The 18,620-nt window shown below is 43.6% G+C and overlaps 1 protein-coding gene across 3 annotated transcripts in view; it reads right to left on the reverse strand.

The window, feature by feature from the left end:
* Positions 1-8,328: 8,328 nt before the first annotated feature.
* Positions 8,329-18,620, reverse strand: part of kcnq1.2 (potassium voltage-gated channel, KQT-like subfamily, member 1.2) — a 171,246-nt gene continuing 160,954 nt past the window's right edge. For 2 of the 3 annotated variants that reach the window (XM_071493340.1, XM_071493350.1), the window contains one exon: positions 8,329-11,695. In XM_071493340.1, the coding sequence (XP_071349441.1) occupies positions 11,549-11,695 (147 nt within the window). In that variant the 3' untranslated portion in view covers positions 8,329-11,548. The remainder of the gene's footprint in view (positions 11,696-18,620) is intronic. The other variant, XM_071493359.1, reaches the window with a different exon arrangement.

Genomic DNA, 18,620 nt, shown 5'->3' on the forward strand with positions numbered 1-18,620 from the left:
AATCATAATGAAAATAAAAGGTTACCAATAATAGAAAAACCTCGTAGCCACTTTCCTGCTTCATAACAAAGCTGTTTTTGTTCTAATTGAACTTGTCATATTCTTTTAATCTTTATTTTCACATAAAAAAAAACTCTTGTGATATGAGTGATGTCCGCCAGCAGCACAGCCCTGCTCTGTGGCTGGCTGCTCTTTGACCTGAGGCAACTGTACTGCATGTGTCTCAGTCTCTGCCTTAAGAGCCAAATGATTGCTCTCACTGCGCAGCATCACCCTGCTTCCTCCTCGTGCCACTGACACAGGAAGACACCTGCAGCAGCTCTTTAAAGCTGGATAGGTGGAGGCTTTGTGAGTAAGGGGGGGGGGGGGGGGGGGGGGGGTCCGGTTCTGAAGTGTGCAGGTGGGTAACCTCAGCTCAGCCGTCCACCCCCACTCCGAGCCCGGCCCATTGTCCCAGTGTGTGGGCCTTTGTGTGGAGGGCCATTGTGAGGGGCCGGGACTGGCCACTGTTGTGTCTGGGACTTCTCTGCTCAGACAAAGGGCCCGTCTACGAGCCTCCACCCTGCTCAAACAGCAGACAGATTGACTGACTTACTGACTGACTGACTGACTTGGGTGTCTGACTGACTGCTTGACTAGGTGGCTCGCTGGATGACTAGCTGGCTGAATGGCTGCCTGGGTGTCTGCTTGGTTGACTGATTGATCGGATGGAGGCAGTAGAGGAAGCAGTGTGTGTTTCAGCAAGTCTGCAATACCAGATGTAAAACAGTGTCATCTACCTTGAATAAGAAGCAGAACTATATGCAAATTATTTCTTGTAATCAAAAAACATGAACCTACTCACTTGTGACTTTGCTTTTAAATGCAGTATTTTTTCCCATCACTATTACACTGATTGTTTTTACAATTAAAATGCTTTCAGAATTTTTGAGACAATAAAAATTAAGTTGAGGCATATTGTGATCAGGGCAAGTGGGAACAAGTGGATTGCACAAAGGTCAGACGGGAAATTATTTACAATGTATAGGCTTTATCAATATATGACTATACATAAATTTGCATTTTTAAAAGTGTAATAATCCCAGCAATAAATGCTGATTCTGGAGGGTGTGTGTGTGTGTGTGTGTGTGTGAGACTGAGAGGATTGCATGGCTGCAAAGGGCAATCCAGTACCATAGGTACGGCATTTTAAATAAACTATATTTTCTCCACCATACAGTGAGCACATGTACAGCAATGTGAGTGGCGTGAAAAACCTGTTATTACTCAAGTGCAACATGGGCATTTTCTCATTTCTTCAGGCAATGGGAGGAATAATCTCACCACACTGATGTAATAATTACACACAGGGACTACACAGTGACTACCAAATGCTATGCTGTTTGTAAAAGTTTATTCATGAATTATACAAATTTAGATCAACCCTAGAAAATGGAAACTTTAATACATCTTGCATCTGACTTTCAAATAACCTAAATCATTCCATCATATTTCTCTTGAAGAGGCTCATCAGCACTGAGTAACTGCTGAACAATCCTTTTACACAACTGTTTCACAATCTGAAGTGCATCTGCATTTGTGTTTATTTGTGAGCACCACAAAGATGACCTAAGATAACAGGGTCAGTTATTCAATAGGCCATTTTTCAGGCTAAACTGTGTGGTCACTGTAATGCAACAATGTCACTCCTTGCATAAGAAACACCTTTTTCTGCTACAGCAGGAATGTCCCTGAAAGCATTCCTGTACCTCTCCAACACTCCATCACAGCCACCCAAACAAAAACCACAGCGAACTCGAGGAAATTCCAGTAAGCCAGTCAATCAGACTTGCAGAGGCATCGACGGCCTGTTCCTCTCTGCGACATCTCGCATGTGCCAAGAATTCACACTTCCTTGCTATATCAACAGAAACAGGTTATCTTTTCCTGCGAACCGCCCCAGCACTTAATATAAAGCCACAAGTTCCTCCCCATGTTTCCTGCCCAGGCCACAACCCACGTCATCAAGCTAGTCCCCTGGCACCTCAGGCTCTGAATGAGGGGAAAGAAGTGCCCACAAACAAACACCTAACATCTCTCTCTCTCTCTCTCTCTCTCTGTGTGTGTGTGTGTCTTTCTTCCTCTGTCTTTCTAACAGGCTGTGCACAGGCCAAGTTGCATCTGAATTACTGTATTTTTTTTTTTTTTTTTTTTTTTCCATTTCTCTGAGCGTTTGTTTTAGCCTGCATGGAATGCCCCGGGTGGGTGGGGTTTGGATGGTTTTTTGGACAGCTCAATCGTATTCAGTGAGCCAGGAAAGCTGTATCAATACAGGAAAACTATTTCATTCAATAGAAAATACACTGACGTCGCTTTGGTTCCTCAAACACCGCGGTCTGTGATGCGCGGAGTGTGTGTGTGTGTGTGTGTGTGTGTGTGAGAGAGAGAGAGAGAGAGAGGGAGAGAGAGAGAGAGAGCCTGGGGATGAGTGACAGGCAGGGAGGAGGGGGGAGGAGAGGTTAAGGAGATGCTGCAGAGCATCGAATGACAGATGTGCAGATGTGCGTCTGTGGTGCGTTTTCGCAGGGAAGGGGGGGGGGGGGGGGGGGGGGGGGGTAACTCTCATTAAGGCAGCGCACCTGCAGCTTATCAAAGAGCCTTTATCTTTTATCAAGGCAAATCTGCTCAAGCACGCAGCGCTAGACGTGAAAACAGGCAGGCTGTGCTGCTTGCGCACTCTGACTCATTCTCTCTCTCTCTCTCTCCCTCTCTCCTCTGACCAGTGGATATTGTACCTGGCCCAGTAATCCCATCAGGAATGCTCAAGGATGCGTTTAGATGCAGTTGGCCGAGAAACAGAGGCAGAGCCTCCAGCTGAAACATCTGTGCAGAGCAGATAGACCGATTTTTTTTTTCTTGGCTACGACTCTCTCACTGTCAACCTCACTGTGATGTCCTCTCTCATTACCAGCCATAATTAAATAATCAACTGTGCCCACTCTGCATCACTTATCTATAAAACTTCCCTGAAACTATCACTGCTCTCTGATGACATCTAATGCAGTCACCATAATGTTAGGCCACAGGATATTTTAACTTTATCTGTGCCGCATGTTCAAACAGAGCTTGGAAAACCTGGTTTTAAATACTGTGTTTCTCACAAAGTGAATGAGTTACAGAGAGTTTTGAAGATTTTTAAATATTACACTCAAACACTTTGAATGCTGATTGTAGATGTTTTTCTTAATTTGTGACCACTGACTGATCTCAATGAGATGGCCTATTTAAATAAAGATTTAAAATACATTGAAAATAAACCAATAAGCATTAATCATTATTTTTATTATAAATAAAGATGTTGATTTTTTTTCCTTTTTATCAATTAATTCAGAAAATAGCCAAAACACAAAGGTTGTCAATTTAGAATGATTTGAAAATAAGAAAAGCCTGTCTCATTTGCATGACAAATTTGATAATTAATTAAATCAATTATAACATTTGCTGTGAATGATTATTCAGATAACCATTTCATTAAATTAATAAATACATCACCTGAATAATTTGTCTTTTCAGAGTCAGACTCCCAAAGACAATTGTAGGAGCAGTAAGTGTGGAAGAAGTGACTGGATAAATTATTTCACCGACAGGTGGGATTGTGTGTGTGTGTGTGTGTGTGTGTGTGTGTGTGTGTGGTGGGGACAGTGCTTCAGTGAAAATCAGACTGTGTGTGAGTGTGTTGGACTGTTTTGTTTAAGTCCTCAACATACTTACAAATGCATATCTGCACATATTAATTTTAACTAATGTTGTATATGTATGTTCAGATTTACTCCGAAATAATTTCACAAGACAGTTGTGTAAAATACTCTCATGTATAATACACAGTAAATTAGCAGAAGAGCTTTTCTACACAGATGATGAAGACAGTATGGGCGTGTTAGGTTGTGATGTGAATTTGACTTGATACAAAACATTTCAATATGATGCAACTTTCTGTAACATTTGCAGAAGTATATGTGGCAATAATTCCAGTCAGTCAAAATACATCTTACAACACCAACCACAGTATACATCAAATTACATCCCATCCTTGAGCGGGCCTGTCCTGATGTATAAACCAATGACAAGGGAACACTGCTGGTTATAATGAATGGAAAATTGTCTTCGGCGTTGTTTTGGATTGGTACCAGAAATGCATCAACTTTCCACTTTTCATGAGCAATAAAGTGGCCCACATTTCATTTGAATATACCCAGACTTCTTTCTGTTTTTTTTTTTTTTCTCTGGGTCCTGCTTCTGCTGCCCTCATCAGGAGGCTCGTGGGGCTTCTGCTCTGCACGGTCCTCAGTTCTGGTGTTGAAAAGATTCCTGCCATAAGAATGAGTGAACATGTTCCCCAACACGGGGCTTGATGAGAAAAGCAGACTCTTCACCATTTGAAACTTACCCCTGCTTTTTGGACAACCATAGATGTGGTCCATTGGCTACCCAATATTCAATTTTTCAGTCTGTTTTCAATTTTCACTCACTGCAGATTACTGTGTTGCTGTTTAGGGGATTTTGAGCTGCTTTGCTGTGCAAATTTAACCGAGAAGAGGCAGGCATAAAATCCAAAGATTCTTAATTTGCTTTGCACACACTGAACCCACCACTCCCCTGGTTCGGTCAATTGAAAAGATACTGCTGTAAATAACAGGCTAGGCAGAGGGTGATGGGTGGATAGAAATCTTTGTCTTTGTATCTCATCATCCTCGAAACCTCATTCTTCACACATGACTTCTGAGAATTAGTGCAGTGTGTAATCAGAAGTGTGTAATAGTGAAACCATATTGCACAGGACGGATTTTTCAAGTAATCCCCAGGCCTTTTGTTCATGTTCTGTTTTCACTTCCCTTTCCTAATTCAAAATACTTTAAATGACCTAAACATAACGCAACACATTCAAAGCTTGTACAGTATATCACTTCTGTGTTGTTTTACAATAGCAGCCCCCCCCACCCCCCGCTTCTCTCTCTCTCTTACAGTAGCTCCGTGCAGCTGTCTACCATGCCTAACATTCTGCCTCGGCTGGCCAAACCCCAGCACACCACTGAAGTCCTTCCAGTTTCAAGCCAGGAATTCTCTCCCCGTCTGGGGGAAAAGTCCCCAATAATATGACCTATATAAGCAGCCCCCCAGCCAGTCCTTCGTTGCCCCCTGTACCATACCTCAACCCACCCACCCCCCACCCCCTCAAAGTGTGCCTGAACCTCTGCACAAATCTGCAGCAGCCGTAACAACACATTAGTAGCAGTCACACTTAGCATAGCCAGCCCTGGGTGGGGTTTCTATGGCTGGCTGGACCCAGGATGTGAAACTGAGCAGCTCAGACGGATCTTTGGATCTGAACGGGGTCGGTTTGTGCTGTTGTTCTTGGCTGCCGAGCGTTCCTCTGGTCATGGGGAGGGGTGGGGCATGGTGAGCCACAGACATATGGTTCAGGGAAATCTTGTAAGGCCAAAGGTCACAGGGGGTCAATCTAACCTCCTGGCCTCTGGTTGATTTATTATCCCATGGGGTGATGTCGTCCCACTCGGACCAAACAGAGAAGGGGTCAAAGGGCATACTGTATCTGTTGCTGTTGTGAAAGGCTGCACAAAAAAACAGTTTTCTGAGTTGGGGATAGGGGGACGCAGAGGGCCCCGCAAACATGGCCCAAGGTGGGGCCATTTAAAACAAGGAACTTTACCACTGCTGCATTTCCCACAAGAACACAACGGGAACCAAGTCAAGAAACTTAAGTAATATAACAGCTAAACACTGACTTTGACATCTAAGAGGTGCTGTTGGGCACAGCATGAATAGCTGTGTCTCTTGACTCTTGCTGCTCAGTGAAGCTGCTTTCATACCAAACACCTTAATCATAAACTATGATCTAAATTGTGTTTTCATCAGCCAATAATAATTCTCTAACAAAAAGTGAACACTATTCTTTCAACAACTCCCCTTCCCTTCCCTTCCCTTCCCTTCCTGTATGAGCTATGGTAGCACATTAATACTTGGGCTCACAGGTGTGTGTGTTTATTGGGTGTTTTATGATGGCCTTGAGTTAGACTAAGCCAATCAGAATAAAGTGGAACAGTCTATTTTGTGCTGTAGGACCAAAAATGGGAATATTCTATGGTAAAGAGAGGCGGGGGGAGGGCAAGGAGGTACAGCAACTGTCCTCCAGGCAACTGCTGGCCTCAGCTATTTAGGGACAGCTCCTGACAGGGTGCCTGGCATCAGCTGCTGCTGACATTGTTTGTCACAATCTTGGTTGATTCAGTACAAATACACACACATGCACATGCACACACACCTGTTGACTCATATCTGCTTTCATATAGCACTGCTGGGCCTCTACATGCCTGGGCCTCTCTAGACAGGTGGCCTCCAAAGCACCCCCACGGTGGGCAGGCACGGCCGCACAGCCTGACAACTACCACCCGCTCACCAGCCACGGCCTCCCTGCTCAGCCTGTTTGGCTGTTTTTCTTTTTTTTTATTACATGTGGCATTTATGTGTGGGACACTGAGGCCTCATTTATCTGGATAATTGTCATTTCATCTATCCAGATAAAACCTAGATGAGATTTAAGACACTTTCATTTCCAATTATTTTCATATATACAGCTCTTGACTCGATCACAAATCTCTACTCCAGAAAAAAATAACTTGTGAACTTTAGCAGTTTAATCACAACAATAACAGTTTAGCTAGAGTCACCAGATATCCAGCATAACCCAGCATATAAACCTGAATGAATCGTATTTCTAATCTATGAGCACGACAAGCTTTATCATTTTCATGGGCTCTAGCTAACACGACTCCCTCACCCTTTCAGATCCGTGGTCTCTCACCCGCACTCAGCAGCTGAACTGATCAAGGATCAGATAAATGTAACAGCAGTTCAGTGTGCCTTGTATTTGACTAGAGAAGTAGACAGTTTCCCTTGTTGCTTTAATGAGACAGAGAACAATGTGTAATTTAAGTGAAAGTTTAAGTGTAACTTCAGCTTCCATTATCACAAGGACAGAGGACTGTGCAATCAGATACTTGGACACATTTACACTTAGCTTTTTTGACAGAGTAGCTCTGATTAGGCTTGCCACTCTCTGTGTGACAAAATAAGGGATGAAAGAGTTTGGTTTTACTTGACATTACATTGTTCACAGCACGGGATTTGGGCAAAAAATTTCGTCCTGTTTTCAGCATTTTATTTTCAAATAAGGGACAATCCTGTATTATATGTAACAGGTGATAACTCTATATCTGATCTGCCCAGGGCGCGTCCCAGCAGGCACTGGTCATCAATGTAATCTGAAAGACGTTGGATTCTAACGACAACGTGACGTTAACTTTTGGTTTGAAATGAAAATCATGTCAAAACCCAAAGCTGGCTAACTGACATTGGGATGTTAAGCAGACGTTGCATTTTGCTTGTGACTGCAATGTTGGTGTTTTACATGTCAAGATGGCGTTGGCATGAGATGTTTGGAAGATGTTGGAACTTATTCTGGTCACCTGACATCACAACATTCAACCAAATATCGACAGCTAACAATGTTGGGTGGGCAGCTGCGAGCCTGCAGGCAGCACATAGCTACAAATACACTCAAACTTATACTGATGTCAGAGTAATTTGGAAGTTGATGTAATGAAATAAAATAATCCACACAGAGGTCCTTTAAACATGTATTCTTTGAATTTTTGGCCCCTGACATGTTGACTTACTGTCACCACAATGGCTTCATCACAAAGACACACAGCCTTGTTTCATTTGAGTGTTCATTTGGAATTATGTTTGTCTGACAGTTACTCTACATGTAGCTTTGTCTGCCACCAACTCCTGAGGGAAATACGGTATCAGTTTCTTTATCTGCTCAGTGCTGCACAATGTTCACCAGCTACTCACCAGCTTTGTCTGTCTGCTGCTTGCTGCTGTTCGGTTAGTGTTCCATCGTATTATCGGAGCTTTTGCATGCAGGGCTTTCATCAGAGCGTACAGACGCAGCTGCCTGATGCTTCTGAGAACGATACTCATTAGAGCAGCGAGAGTGACTCAACACAGAAAAGTTGAGGGATGTGAATCAAAATTAAAGAGGTAAAGGCTCTGAGTTGAGGTGGCTGCAGAGTCAAATGATAAATTCCTGCGGGTTCATCGGGTCATTGATCGGAGAAGCTCTAAGTTATTTAGACAGCCAGCGCCTCAGTATGCAGGTGTTTTCTTTGCATTACAAACCAAAACAATGATAAATCCAACCAGTGCCTGATCACATGACATCAGAGGAGAGGAGAATAAGGAGTCTCAGGAGTTGGGGAAACAAACTCAGGCTATAACTCAAGTTTTATTTGTATTTAACAGATTCCAGAGAAACGCTTTGATTCTTTTTTAAAATTCAACAAGAACTCAAATTTTGCCAGCTGAGTTTTTTTTTGGTATCATTTTATGTGTAATGTGTACAAGTTCCACAGTTTGTGTGATTTGTGGCCTCTGTGTCACACCGGCCTATTTTCAGCAGCATAATAAAGTTCTGTTCTATTCTGAGCCTGGCTAAGGTGGCAGGATCAAAGACGACACGGACGATCAGCAAACCTCACAGAGTCTAGCGTTTCATGACCTAGCATGAGTTCCTCCTCCGCACAGACTCTGGGATTGCCAGATCTCACTGTCCAGCCGCTGTGACAGTGTGGCCCTTATATTCTCCTTTTAACTGCTTTCTCAGATCCTCTTTTAGGTTGTGCTCCTGTGTACTTCGGAGATCAAACTGTCTTTTGAAGTGGGAATCTCTCTCTCTCTCTTCTCTCTGTCTAGCCTTGAGATGAAAGAGGAGCACAGGGCGACACAGAGTGGCCTCTGCAGACGGAGGTAGCCACGGGGTCTCTCTCTTTCTCTCTCTTCTTCTCTCTCTCTCTCTCTCTCTCTCTCTCTCTGAGCCTGCCAAAATCCTCCAGCAGTGATAGAAACCAGAGGAGGACAAAAGGCAGCGGAGCACTGCGGCCCTCTGGCCCATGTCGTCTCTCTGGCTAATTGAAAATGGCTTCGCGCTCCTCTTTGCTCTCTTCCCCAGCTCACTTGTGCTCCTGCTGTCCTCCTCCTGCCTCTCCTCCTTCTCTCTCTCTCTTTCTCCCCTGCTTGTCCACCCCTCTCCCGGGACAACCCTCTCTCCCTCCTCCCCCCTATCTCTCCCTCTCTCTCTCAGCACTGGACCGTGCTGATCTTGGGACATCCCCAGTATTTTTTGGCCTTTGAAGGCAAATATAATTGAGCGGTAATATGAGACGTATTCTCTTTTTCCTCCGCATGCCTCGCTCAATGGGTTATGGAATATTGAAGTTCAAAGTAGGCGCGGTGAACGTGTTATTTCTTCTTTCTCTTCTCCCTTCGTGGTGATTGCTGTGTGAGTGGAATTCTAGTGAAATGAGGAGCTGAGGAGATTTTATTTGGATGGAAACTCCGGCCCATTGGCTTACCTTGACCCAGCTCAGCTCAGGATTTGAACAAACAGCTCAGGAAAAAAAAGACAACAACAAAAAAAAAAACTATAAGACAGGTTTCACCCTCCAATGAAAGCAAATTATGGAATAGATGAACTGGTAATCAAATTCTTCCCAAGCCAAGAGAGCAGGCCAGAGCGTAATGAAATGGAGTTTTTATTATTTACAGCAGAGCTACAGTGCAGAGGGTGTGTGTGAATATCATTTACAATCATTTCCATCCATCTGTACAACAGGAGCAGCCCCTCAGTCTCTGTGCTTCTCATCACTCCAACAAGCAGACGTGTTCCAGGTTGATCTTTCCACGTGATAATAAATACAGTACAATAAGGCCATGTTTCTATTTACATCTCTTACAAAACTGTACAGGAAGAGACAGGCAGATATGTATGAGTGCTTTTAAAATACAACCACTTTTATTTCATAGAAGATAAATAAGAGCTCATTTTTAACCACTGCAAAAATATGAAAATATATGTTAGTGCAGAGAGAAAGCCTCTTCTTCTCTTTCCACTTCTCTTGTTCACCCCTCTTTTGTGTGTGCATCCATCTTTTGAGGAATGTGCATGCTATAATTATGGGAGGCCTTTCATACAGTAGCTACATAGTTGAGTTATTTTCTATTTTCTACTTCCTACACTGCCTCAGTCTCCTGTCAGATAAATACAATGAGCATGGGAACAAAGTGAGAGCATTGTCTCCTCATTTCAAACGTGGGCTCTCAGTGGTAGCCTGATATTTCCTAACCTTTCACACAGAATTAGTGTGCCTGCTCCTCAAAGCTCACTGTTTAAATTCTGCACATTTCCCAGTGTTTCTTTTCATTAGACGCTCACAGTGAGTAATCTCCCCGTACCAGGAATTCAGCACTTAATTAGCTCAGGAGAGAAAAAATAATCAGAGCTTTAATGGGGCAAATTTATTTCAAATTGCACACAGCAGTGTGAGCCCCCCTGAAGAGGCTAGTGGAGGATATTAAGCAGGGTTCTAATGGTGGTGTGAGTAGTGGCCCTGCTTAAAGGAGTGTGAGATCGATATACATATGAAATCTCCCAGTGAGAGCAAACAGAGACCGTGCCATAACTTCTGACTGTATTCCTGTAACACAGTGCCGGGCCCTCTCTCGGCAGTTTGGCTATTTTTATTAGCCCTGGTGTAGCTGTAAATCAGCACCACGTTAGCCGCCCAACCCGCCCCAGACACATTTCTTTAGCTCCATTTCTTTTACTCCAGCCTTCCGGTCTCTAGCACTGCGCAAAGTCAACAGATAATCTGCCTTTCCCTCCTCGTGTTATTTGATCACTACTAACAAACACCCGCCACAGTCTAAGTACAGTTAGGCTAGATGGATATGTGGCTATGGAAATAACTCTGTTGTGTACTGGGTGTGGATGGTGCCAAGATAATCAGAAGGATTTGAGGAATGCCTCTGCCATGGCTGGACTCTCAGTTTTTCTCTGTGTCTTTGGGGAACTTGAGTGCTTTGATTGCATTACGACTTCATTACTGGGTTAGTTAGCTTTGGAATAATATTTGGAGTAGAGGAATGCAGCTCAGTGACAGGCCACACATAAATTAACATCATCTGAGTAGTGTGATTATGAGGTTAATGTAGTGAAATAAATTCATGCGGCGTGTCGCTGCTTGAATGACTATGTGCTGCAGGGGAAGACTGAGGGCCCACAATGCTTGTGCAGAGGAGAAAGCTACAAGTAGACGACAAAAAAAGACCCAAACAGGCCCAACAATCATCAGAAGGAAGAGACTGGTCAGCCTTCTTTCTACACTGTGAATCTCACACTCGCTGGTTCTTTTGCCCCAGAGCAGCGGCAAGTGGACTGTTAAAAGTTGTTCTCTTCTCAGGGTCAAAAGTCTGTGAGAAAACTTGGGATCGTAAAAAGGAAGAGAGGGAATGGGGTTAGGAAGATTGAGTCCCCTTATTATTTTTTGGGCCTCCATGTAGGGGGCTGGGCTGTCTATGTATACTCCTGCCCTCTTAGTTGTCCTTTGATGATGACATCATCATACCCACAACGACCTTCTCTGTAACGTCAGGGCCCCTCGTCGATGCTGGCATCCATGCACTTCTGGATGGTCACCCTGCGGATGGAGGGCTTGGACGTCAGCTCCGGCTTGGGCGGGAACTGCTCCATCAGGATCTGCAGGACTGAGTCCATTTTCTGGTCCATCTGATGAACCTGGATTTAACATGGTGACAAAAGACAAACAGGTTGGGTCAGCTGAGAGCCTCCAGCATAAACACGCTGAACGTAAGTACAGTGCAGACCTGCGTTATAAAACAAAGAATGTCACTGAGGTCGCGCTTTTGTTTCACATCCATCTGCCTCTTTAATACAGTTGCCATCACAATGACAGAGCACCGCGGGGTATAATGACACGTTAGTCTGCCAGTCGCTGTCTACCTGCTGAAGCCACTCATTACAAAAGCTGTTGAGCTATATGATCCGTGAGTGGGCAGACACACACACACACACACACACACACACACACACACACACACACAGACAGACACACACGCAGGCCGCTCTTGTTTACATGCCTTCCCGACTATAAACACAGGTGTGTCACCCAACAGAGACATCTCTGACAATGCGCAGCCGGCTTAAACATGGTGTGCATACAGATGAATGGCTCCATCTGAGTGATGGAGGTAAACAGACAACAGACTGCCTGGTGACATGCAAATACAATGAGGACATCTGCATATGTACACACCCAGACACACTCGGGTACAGTACACACTCGCAACCACAAAAAAAGAAGGTGCTGAGACTGACTGCTCACAGCCTTTTAACTTCAAAGGGATTTTCTACATCTTCACAGCCTTGGCCTTGGTTTTACCTCTCTACTTATCTAGTTAGCCCTCCAGAAATACTTAGTCAGCACGCACGCACGCACGCACGCACGCACACACACACACACACACACACACACACAAACCAATATCCTCTGATGGCTCCAATGGCTTCAAGAAACCAGGGAAAATGATAAAGATGGCGCTTCGTAAATCAAAGCCTAAACAGCAAAGCACATCAAAGAGCCATAACATCTCACGCACCAGGCAGAACAGACAGATGCAGACTCCCGTCTCTACCACTAACTGATAGCAAACAACTCTGGCCCAACTGCAGCATTTCTGGCAGGACACAGGCAGATAGTTAACATCAGTGGCATTTTCACAGGCTTAAGGGTATGGCCCTTCTTTCTCCTCATCTTTTAGTGTGTGTGCCTGATGGCCCCGACATTTTTATGGCAGAGCAGGACATTTAGCAGCTATTATTGTTGTTGAAATATGAGCCATAATAGGAAACATAAATCTGGAATATCAGAACGCGTCACAGAGAAGAATGAAATCACATCACAGCACGCCAACGATCATAAGTTATACGCAACCGAGCATTGTCAAAAGTCCAGACAAACTGATGAAGTTTAGCTTTTTTTCTTTGCCAGCAAACATCTCTGTCGTCGACTTTTTAGGGTGGGTCAAGTTTCCAGATCTCATTACTACATAATCTATGTTTTAGAGTCGTGTAAATCTGCAGTTAAAGACTGTAAACTTTAGGTTATATGTGAGGTATTATGCAAGTACACAGGCTGCTCAGAGGACTGACTTTTTCCCCATCAACTGTAAATGAAATATACAGTATAATGGAACAAGAACAACTTCATTTCGACCTTTTTCTTCTGAGGTTCACTGATATTTCACCATCCACAGCGCTTTCCTCTGAGATTGTACCATGACCTAAATAGTTGTGCTAAGTAGACGAAGCACGCGCTGGGCCCGGATGAAGCTTAGAGAATAATAGGCTATCATAAACATGTTGGGCAGTAATCTACAGACTTATCAACATTCTCGTTGGGGCTTAAAATGGATCAGGAATTCCTCCTGCTGTGTGTGTGTGTGTGTGTGTGTGTGTGTGTGTGAAAGGAGTTGGCCCAGGAGACTCACCAAGAGACAAGAACACACATAATTAGACAGGCGTGTTGCAAATACACACAACACTTGTTTATTGCCACTGACTAAAGTGTATGTGTGTGCTCCCATGGCATAAATATGGGTGGGAGGGGGGGTTGTGCAAGTGCATATGTATGTGTATGAGTGTGTCACTGGTGGTTGCGAGTTTGTGTGTTGCAGGAGTACACCTCCTTGCATTTGTCTCCACCTGTGGATGTGGGTGAAAGAGATGGTGTGAATACAAATGAAAAAAGCAAAAGCAGGTGAGAGTGGATTTTGACTTTTTAGTTTTTATTTTTATTATTTTTTTCTCTGTGTAAGTGTGTGTGTGTGTGTGTGCGCACACAGGATAAGGAACAAAATACAGGAAGGGTGACAAAATCAAAGAAATTAGGTGAATCTATCGGCTGTGATGACTCTGTTAACAGGTCATCAGTTTGAGTTGTCGGTTATGCAAATATCCTGTTATATGAGTCCTACTGTCAGTGCTGGAGAGGCCACTGTTCCTCTTTGCTAATACACTTTCTTCCTGTGTTTGACATACATTACTGTGTGTTGTCATGATTTGCCCTTTTCCCACATTACATGCTTACAGCAGACGCTGAAGCAATTCTTACACCTACTGTGTGGCCTTTTGAACCTCTAAGCTACAAACTACACATAAAGGAAAAGCAGCCATTGGAGCTGACACATGCTGCTATTTTGTATTTAATTAAATATGGTTCACTTGTTAGGATTTTACTCCATGTTACAGGAGGTTCCCTAAATGAGCATCCACTGTAAGGGCATTATATTAGGAAGGGTGTTTTGTTAAGTTGTCCACTCTGTGTAGTGTGTAAATGCTCGGGTTGGGTGTCGCCACTGCTGTGTCATATAAACGCATGTGATCCAGTGACAGGTGATGCTCCAGCTGTCCCCGACCCTCCCTCTGACCACAGACAACACATGGGACAGTCACAAACAGGCCTGACACTTCAGCAGCAGGGGCTTCCCTGAACCCCCGATAAGGTCCCTCTGAGAGAGAGAGAGAGAGAGAGAGAGATGGGTCCAAGTGTCTAAGTGCTTTTAAGTTCAGTCACAGTGAAGTTTTTCATGTTGGTTCATTAAAGATATTCACAGTGTTTTTATCTGAACATTCAGCTTCTCTGGGAGATGCCTTTCTTTCTCTTGCTTTCCAGTTTCTGAACAAACTGAACTGCAGACCACACCTTCACACTGCACTGAATCATCTGACATAGACAATTACATCTTCTGTGGATGTAACACAGCACACAAATTCGGTGGGTAGAAAATAGGTGTAATCTTTCACTCAGTAAAGATAGAAAGTCTTTCTTGGATTCACTGACGATAAACCTTAAAGAAAAATGCATCAGATATAGAGCTGAGACTGATGAGCTCATTCTTTAGAGTTGAATCTTCTTATTAACGGTTTTATCATTTAATCTATAAATAGTAAAAACAGTGTAAATGCAATCCCTGAGTGCTGTTTTATCCAACCAACAACTCAAAACCCAAAGGCTTTCAATTTACAGTGTTACAAAACAGAGAAAAGCTGATAATCCTCACATCTGACAGGCTGAAAACAATGAATATTGTGTAGTAATATCTTCAAAATTGGAAATAGTTGGGGCTGGCAGTGGGAACAGAAAGGGATATTGAATAAAAATGTCATTCAGTATATTTGATCTTCAATCTGCACTTTGTGAACCTCCAGTCAGGGCAGTGACCGGTGGAGACACGAAGCTCGGGGACATGAACGGTGGGGAGGACACAGAGCTCCTGTTCACACAGGAACACCCTTCCTGAACCACCTTCCTGCCCTCCCCTGGGACTGTCTGTCTGTTATCTGCTACACCACAACAAACAAAGGAGCCTACAAGCAGACAAACAAACACGCATACATTCTGTACACACACTTGTTTATGCTACTGTGCCTGTCGCCGAGGAAACAACAAACAAACAGGGAGTAAACGAGGGACCACATCCTTGTTAGGACATTAACTGTGGCCAAAGAGCTGTAGGGGAGAGAGTAATGATGGAAAACTAATAAAGACCTGGTGCGAGTAAACAACTGAGTGACACCACTGGCTAAACGTCATCACGAGCCTAACTGACACTTTGTCCCGCTGAGTAAATGAAACGAATGATGTTTAAGTAGCTGCTGTAGCGAAATTCTGTCGGAGAACAGGGCTTCTCCAATTTGGTTACATTAGGTTGCGTGGAATCAAGCCAAAGTCTTGATAAGATAAGATGAAGTAACACAGATACCGTCAACTTTATTATCCCTGCAGGAGACATTTTTCTTAGACACTGAGCCAGCAGCAATAATGGAGGCAATAAAAGCAGCCAGCGCCAAAACAAGAACAGACAATGGCACAGAAATACAGTACATTATGTCATACAGAGAGATTAGATCAGACATGGGTTTGTTTTATAAATCCTACTGTGGACTTATCACTAATGTAGTGTGGTTAAAGCATGCTTTAAACACTCACAACTGTTGTCATTATCATTCTATTGACAAAGTTTCCAGAGATGCTGCATGTCAGGGTGGATTTTGTGAAATGTGTATAAAATGATGCACAAGACAACTGGAACATGATGTCTGGGGTTTGAATATTTCACCTAATGTCAGCAAAATACACAAGACATACAGTACACTGACTATAAGCTGATATACAGCTTGAAACTCTTCAGTTTTACTAACTTTAAAACGACTTGCATAGAGATTGAAGAGGCAAACCAGAGTTCAAGAGGTCAACGACTTCTCTCCCTGTCTGTTTGAAGAGAAGAGAAGAGGTGCCTGCCTCACTGCGACTGTACTGCAGCGATCCCTCAGCTCATGCTCTCGAGCCGGCCGGTGCTGATAGAGCATTTCACACTGCCATCTGTTGGGGAGTTATAAAGCCTGGAGAAAAGCTTGGGGCTGCTATCGCTGCACTCTCTGATCCACGCCAGACTCCACCATCGCATGATTACTGACACATGGAGACACGACACGCAAAGAGGGATATGAGATACTGGATGAGGTAGAATGAGGGAGTGTGCGGTAGCCTTGACATGTAATGAATGATAATTAGGTGTTGTGAAGCGGTGTGTCTTATTCGGCAGGGCTGGTATATACAGTGTATAGTGCAGTCCTGGCTGGGTTAGTGAGGAGACAGTGTTTCTTTGAACATTCAGCAAACGGACGCAGAGCACACAGGCAAACAAAAACACAGGGGAATCATAAATAGAGACACGTCCCCTCCCCCCCGCCGTTTTGCTCGTTCTCTCTGACAGTCACCTTGAGGAGGACTGAGGAATGAAAAGGAAGAAAGAGGAGTGAAAACAGAGAAAATACAAGGAGAGCAGAGTGGAGGAGACAGAGGTGCAGGGCTGCCAGAAGGAAAGACTACCAGCTCCTGGAATGTCTTGGCATCTGTGTGCGACCAGGCCGCGCTATTCAACAAAACAAGATTCCTGTCATTGAAACGCTCTCAATCGCACGGAGACAATGGAGACAGAGCTGGGACAGAAAGAGAGATAAGACGAGAGGAAAACAACAGCACGGGTCACCGTCCCTCCATGCTGTAATGAATGTGTTGTGTTCCCCCCCCCCCCCCCCCCCCCCCCCCCCCCCCCCCCATCGCTGTGACCTTAGGAGGCCTCCAGCTTCACCCTGTGTTCACACCAGACGATCTTAAAGCGTCGTTCCTCCTCACCTTTGTTATGACTGTGCCTACTCATACGGCGCTCCCATGACTCACGTAATGTTCATTCCAATTAGAAAGGAAATTCTTTAATATCCCACTGGGTCCTTTTGAATTACAAAGCAATGTTAAAAATGCTGCTGTGTCCTTCACTTTCACACTGAAGTCAATTTCCCTTCTGTTAAATTATCTTCAGTCAGCAGAGCAGAACAATCATTTTTATATCCGATGTGGAGCCATCTCAACTCACACTGCTACAGTCCAGAGATAAACACACTTCACTCTCTAAATACACCAGTAACTTAAAGGTCCCCTGTGGACTTTTCTGGTAAAAATAAATAAAGTTGTGCCAGAACACATTGTGTGAGTGTGTATCCATTTCCTTCCTGATAAAACATTTTTAAGACCATTTTTAAACTATTTTTTCCAAACCTGCATTGTTCAGACATTCGCTGTCTCCTTCCCTGAATTTTGCTAAATTGCAACGTTTCATGGTGTGTTTCTGCCACCAGTTGTAAACATGTGGAACAGCACAAAACCATCGGCAGAGTGCATGTAGTTCACGTGGGTGCAAACGAAATAGATATATTATCTTTAAGCCATTGCTCTTTTTTTTACATTTTAGTTTTTAAACATAAATGGACACAAAAACAAAGCAATTATAATAAACAAAAAAAAAAGTTAAAACATTGCTGCACTCAATGAAATCCACATGGTGCCTGTAAAGGGAAACATTTTATGTGTTCATTTCACCTCCAGATCTAGAATGCTACACGCTATAATGAAATTCACCAAAGGAAAACCTCTCAGTGTAAGTAAATCTCACAGCAAACTCCATCACTTTTACTAACAACATACTTTTAAAGGCTAACACATGGATTTGTGGAAAGACTAAATCCATAAAACTAGTTCACTAAAAATCCCAATCAATCCTACACCTCTGTACCGTCAATCTATAAATCAGACTTTCTCTCGCTGACAGATATCCTCTGTGTTACACCATCATATTGTCATTCCCTGCATTACAAACCCTCCCCCCTCCAATATTTTGACTGAACATTAAATTAAAACTGCTCTAATATTTTTATATAAACAATGGCTCAAGAGAATATGTAATATGGAAAGGGTCTCTCATGATGGCAAACTCACAGAGAAACAACATCTAACTCTGCATCTACAGAGCGTTTTAGCATCAACTCTTTTCTTTTTTTTTCTTTTTTTCTTTTTTAAGGCCTGCACCTTAATTGTTTTGGTTCACTCTCATCCATTATAATCAGCTCACTTCCAGCTGCAGCAGACATCTGCAGCTCTGATAAGCCCATCGTACACTACATGCCCATCACCAAATGGGGACCAGACTAGAGCTAAAAAGAGTGGAAATCAGGCTTAGGTCCATCAGGCTGCCAGAAACATGCCCCCAAATGAAGTGCACATTGACCATGTCAACTTTTATCA

This window comes from Trachinotus anak, unplaced genomic scaffold, assembly GCF_046630095.1.
Source record: "Trachinotus anak isolate AG129_WGS33_773 ecotype Australia unplaced genomic scaffold, CSIRO_AGI_Tana_v1 ptg000002l, whole genome shotgun sequence".
NCBI lineage: Eukaryota > Metazoa > Chordata > Actinopteri > Carangiformes > Carangidae > Trachinotus > Trachinotus anak.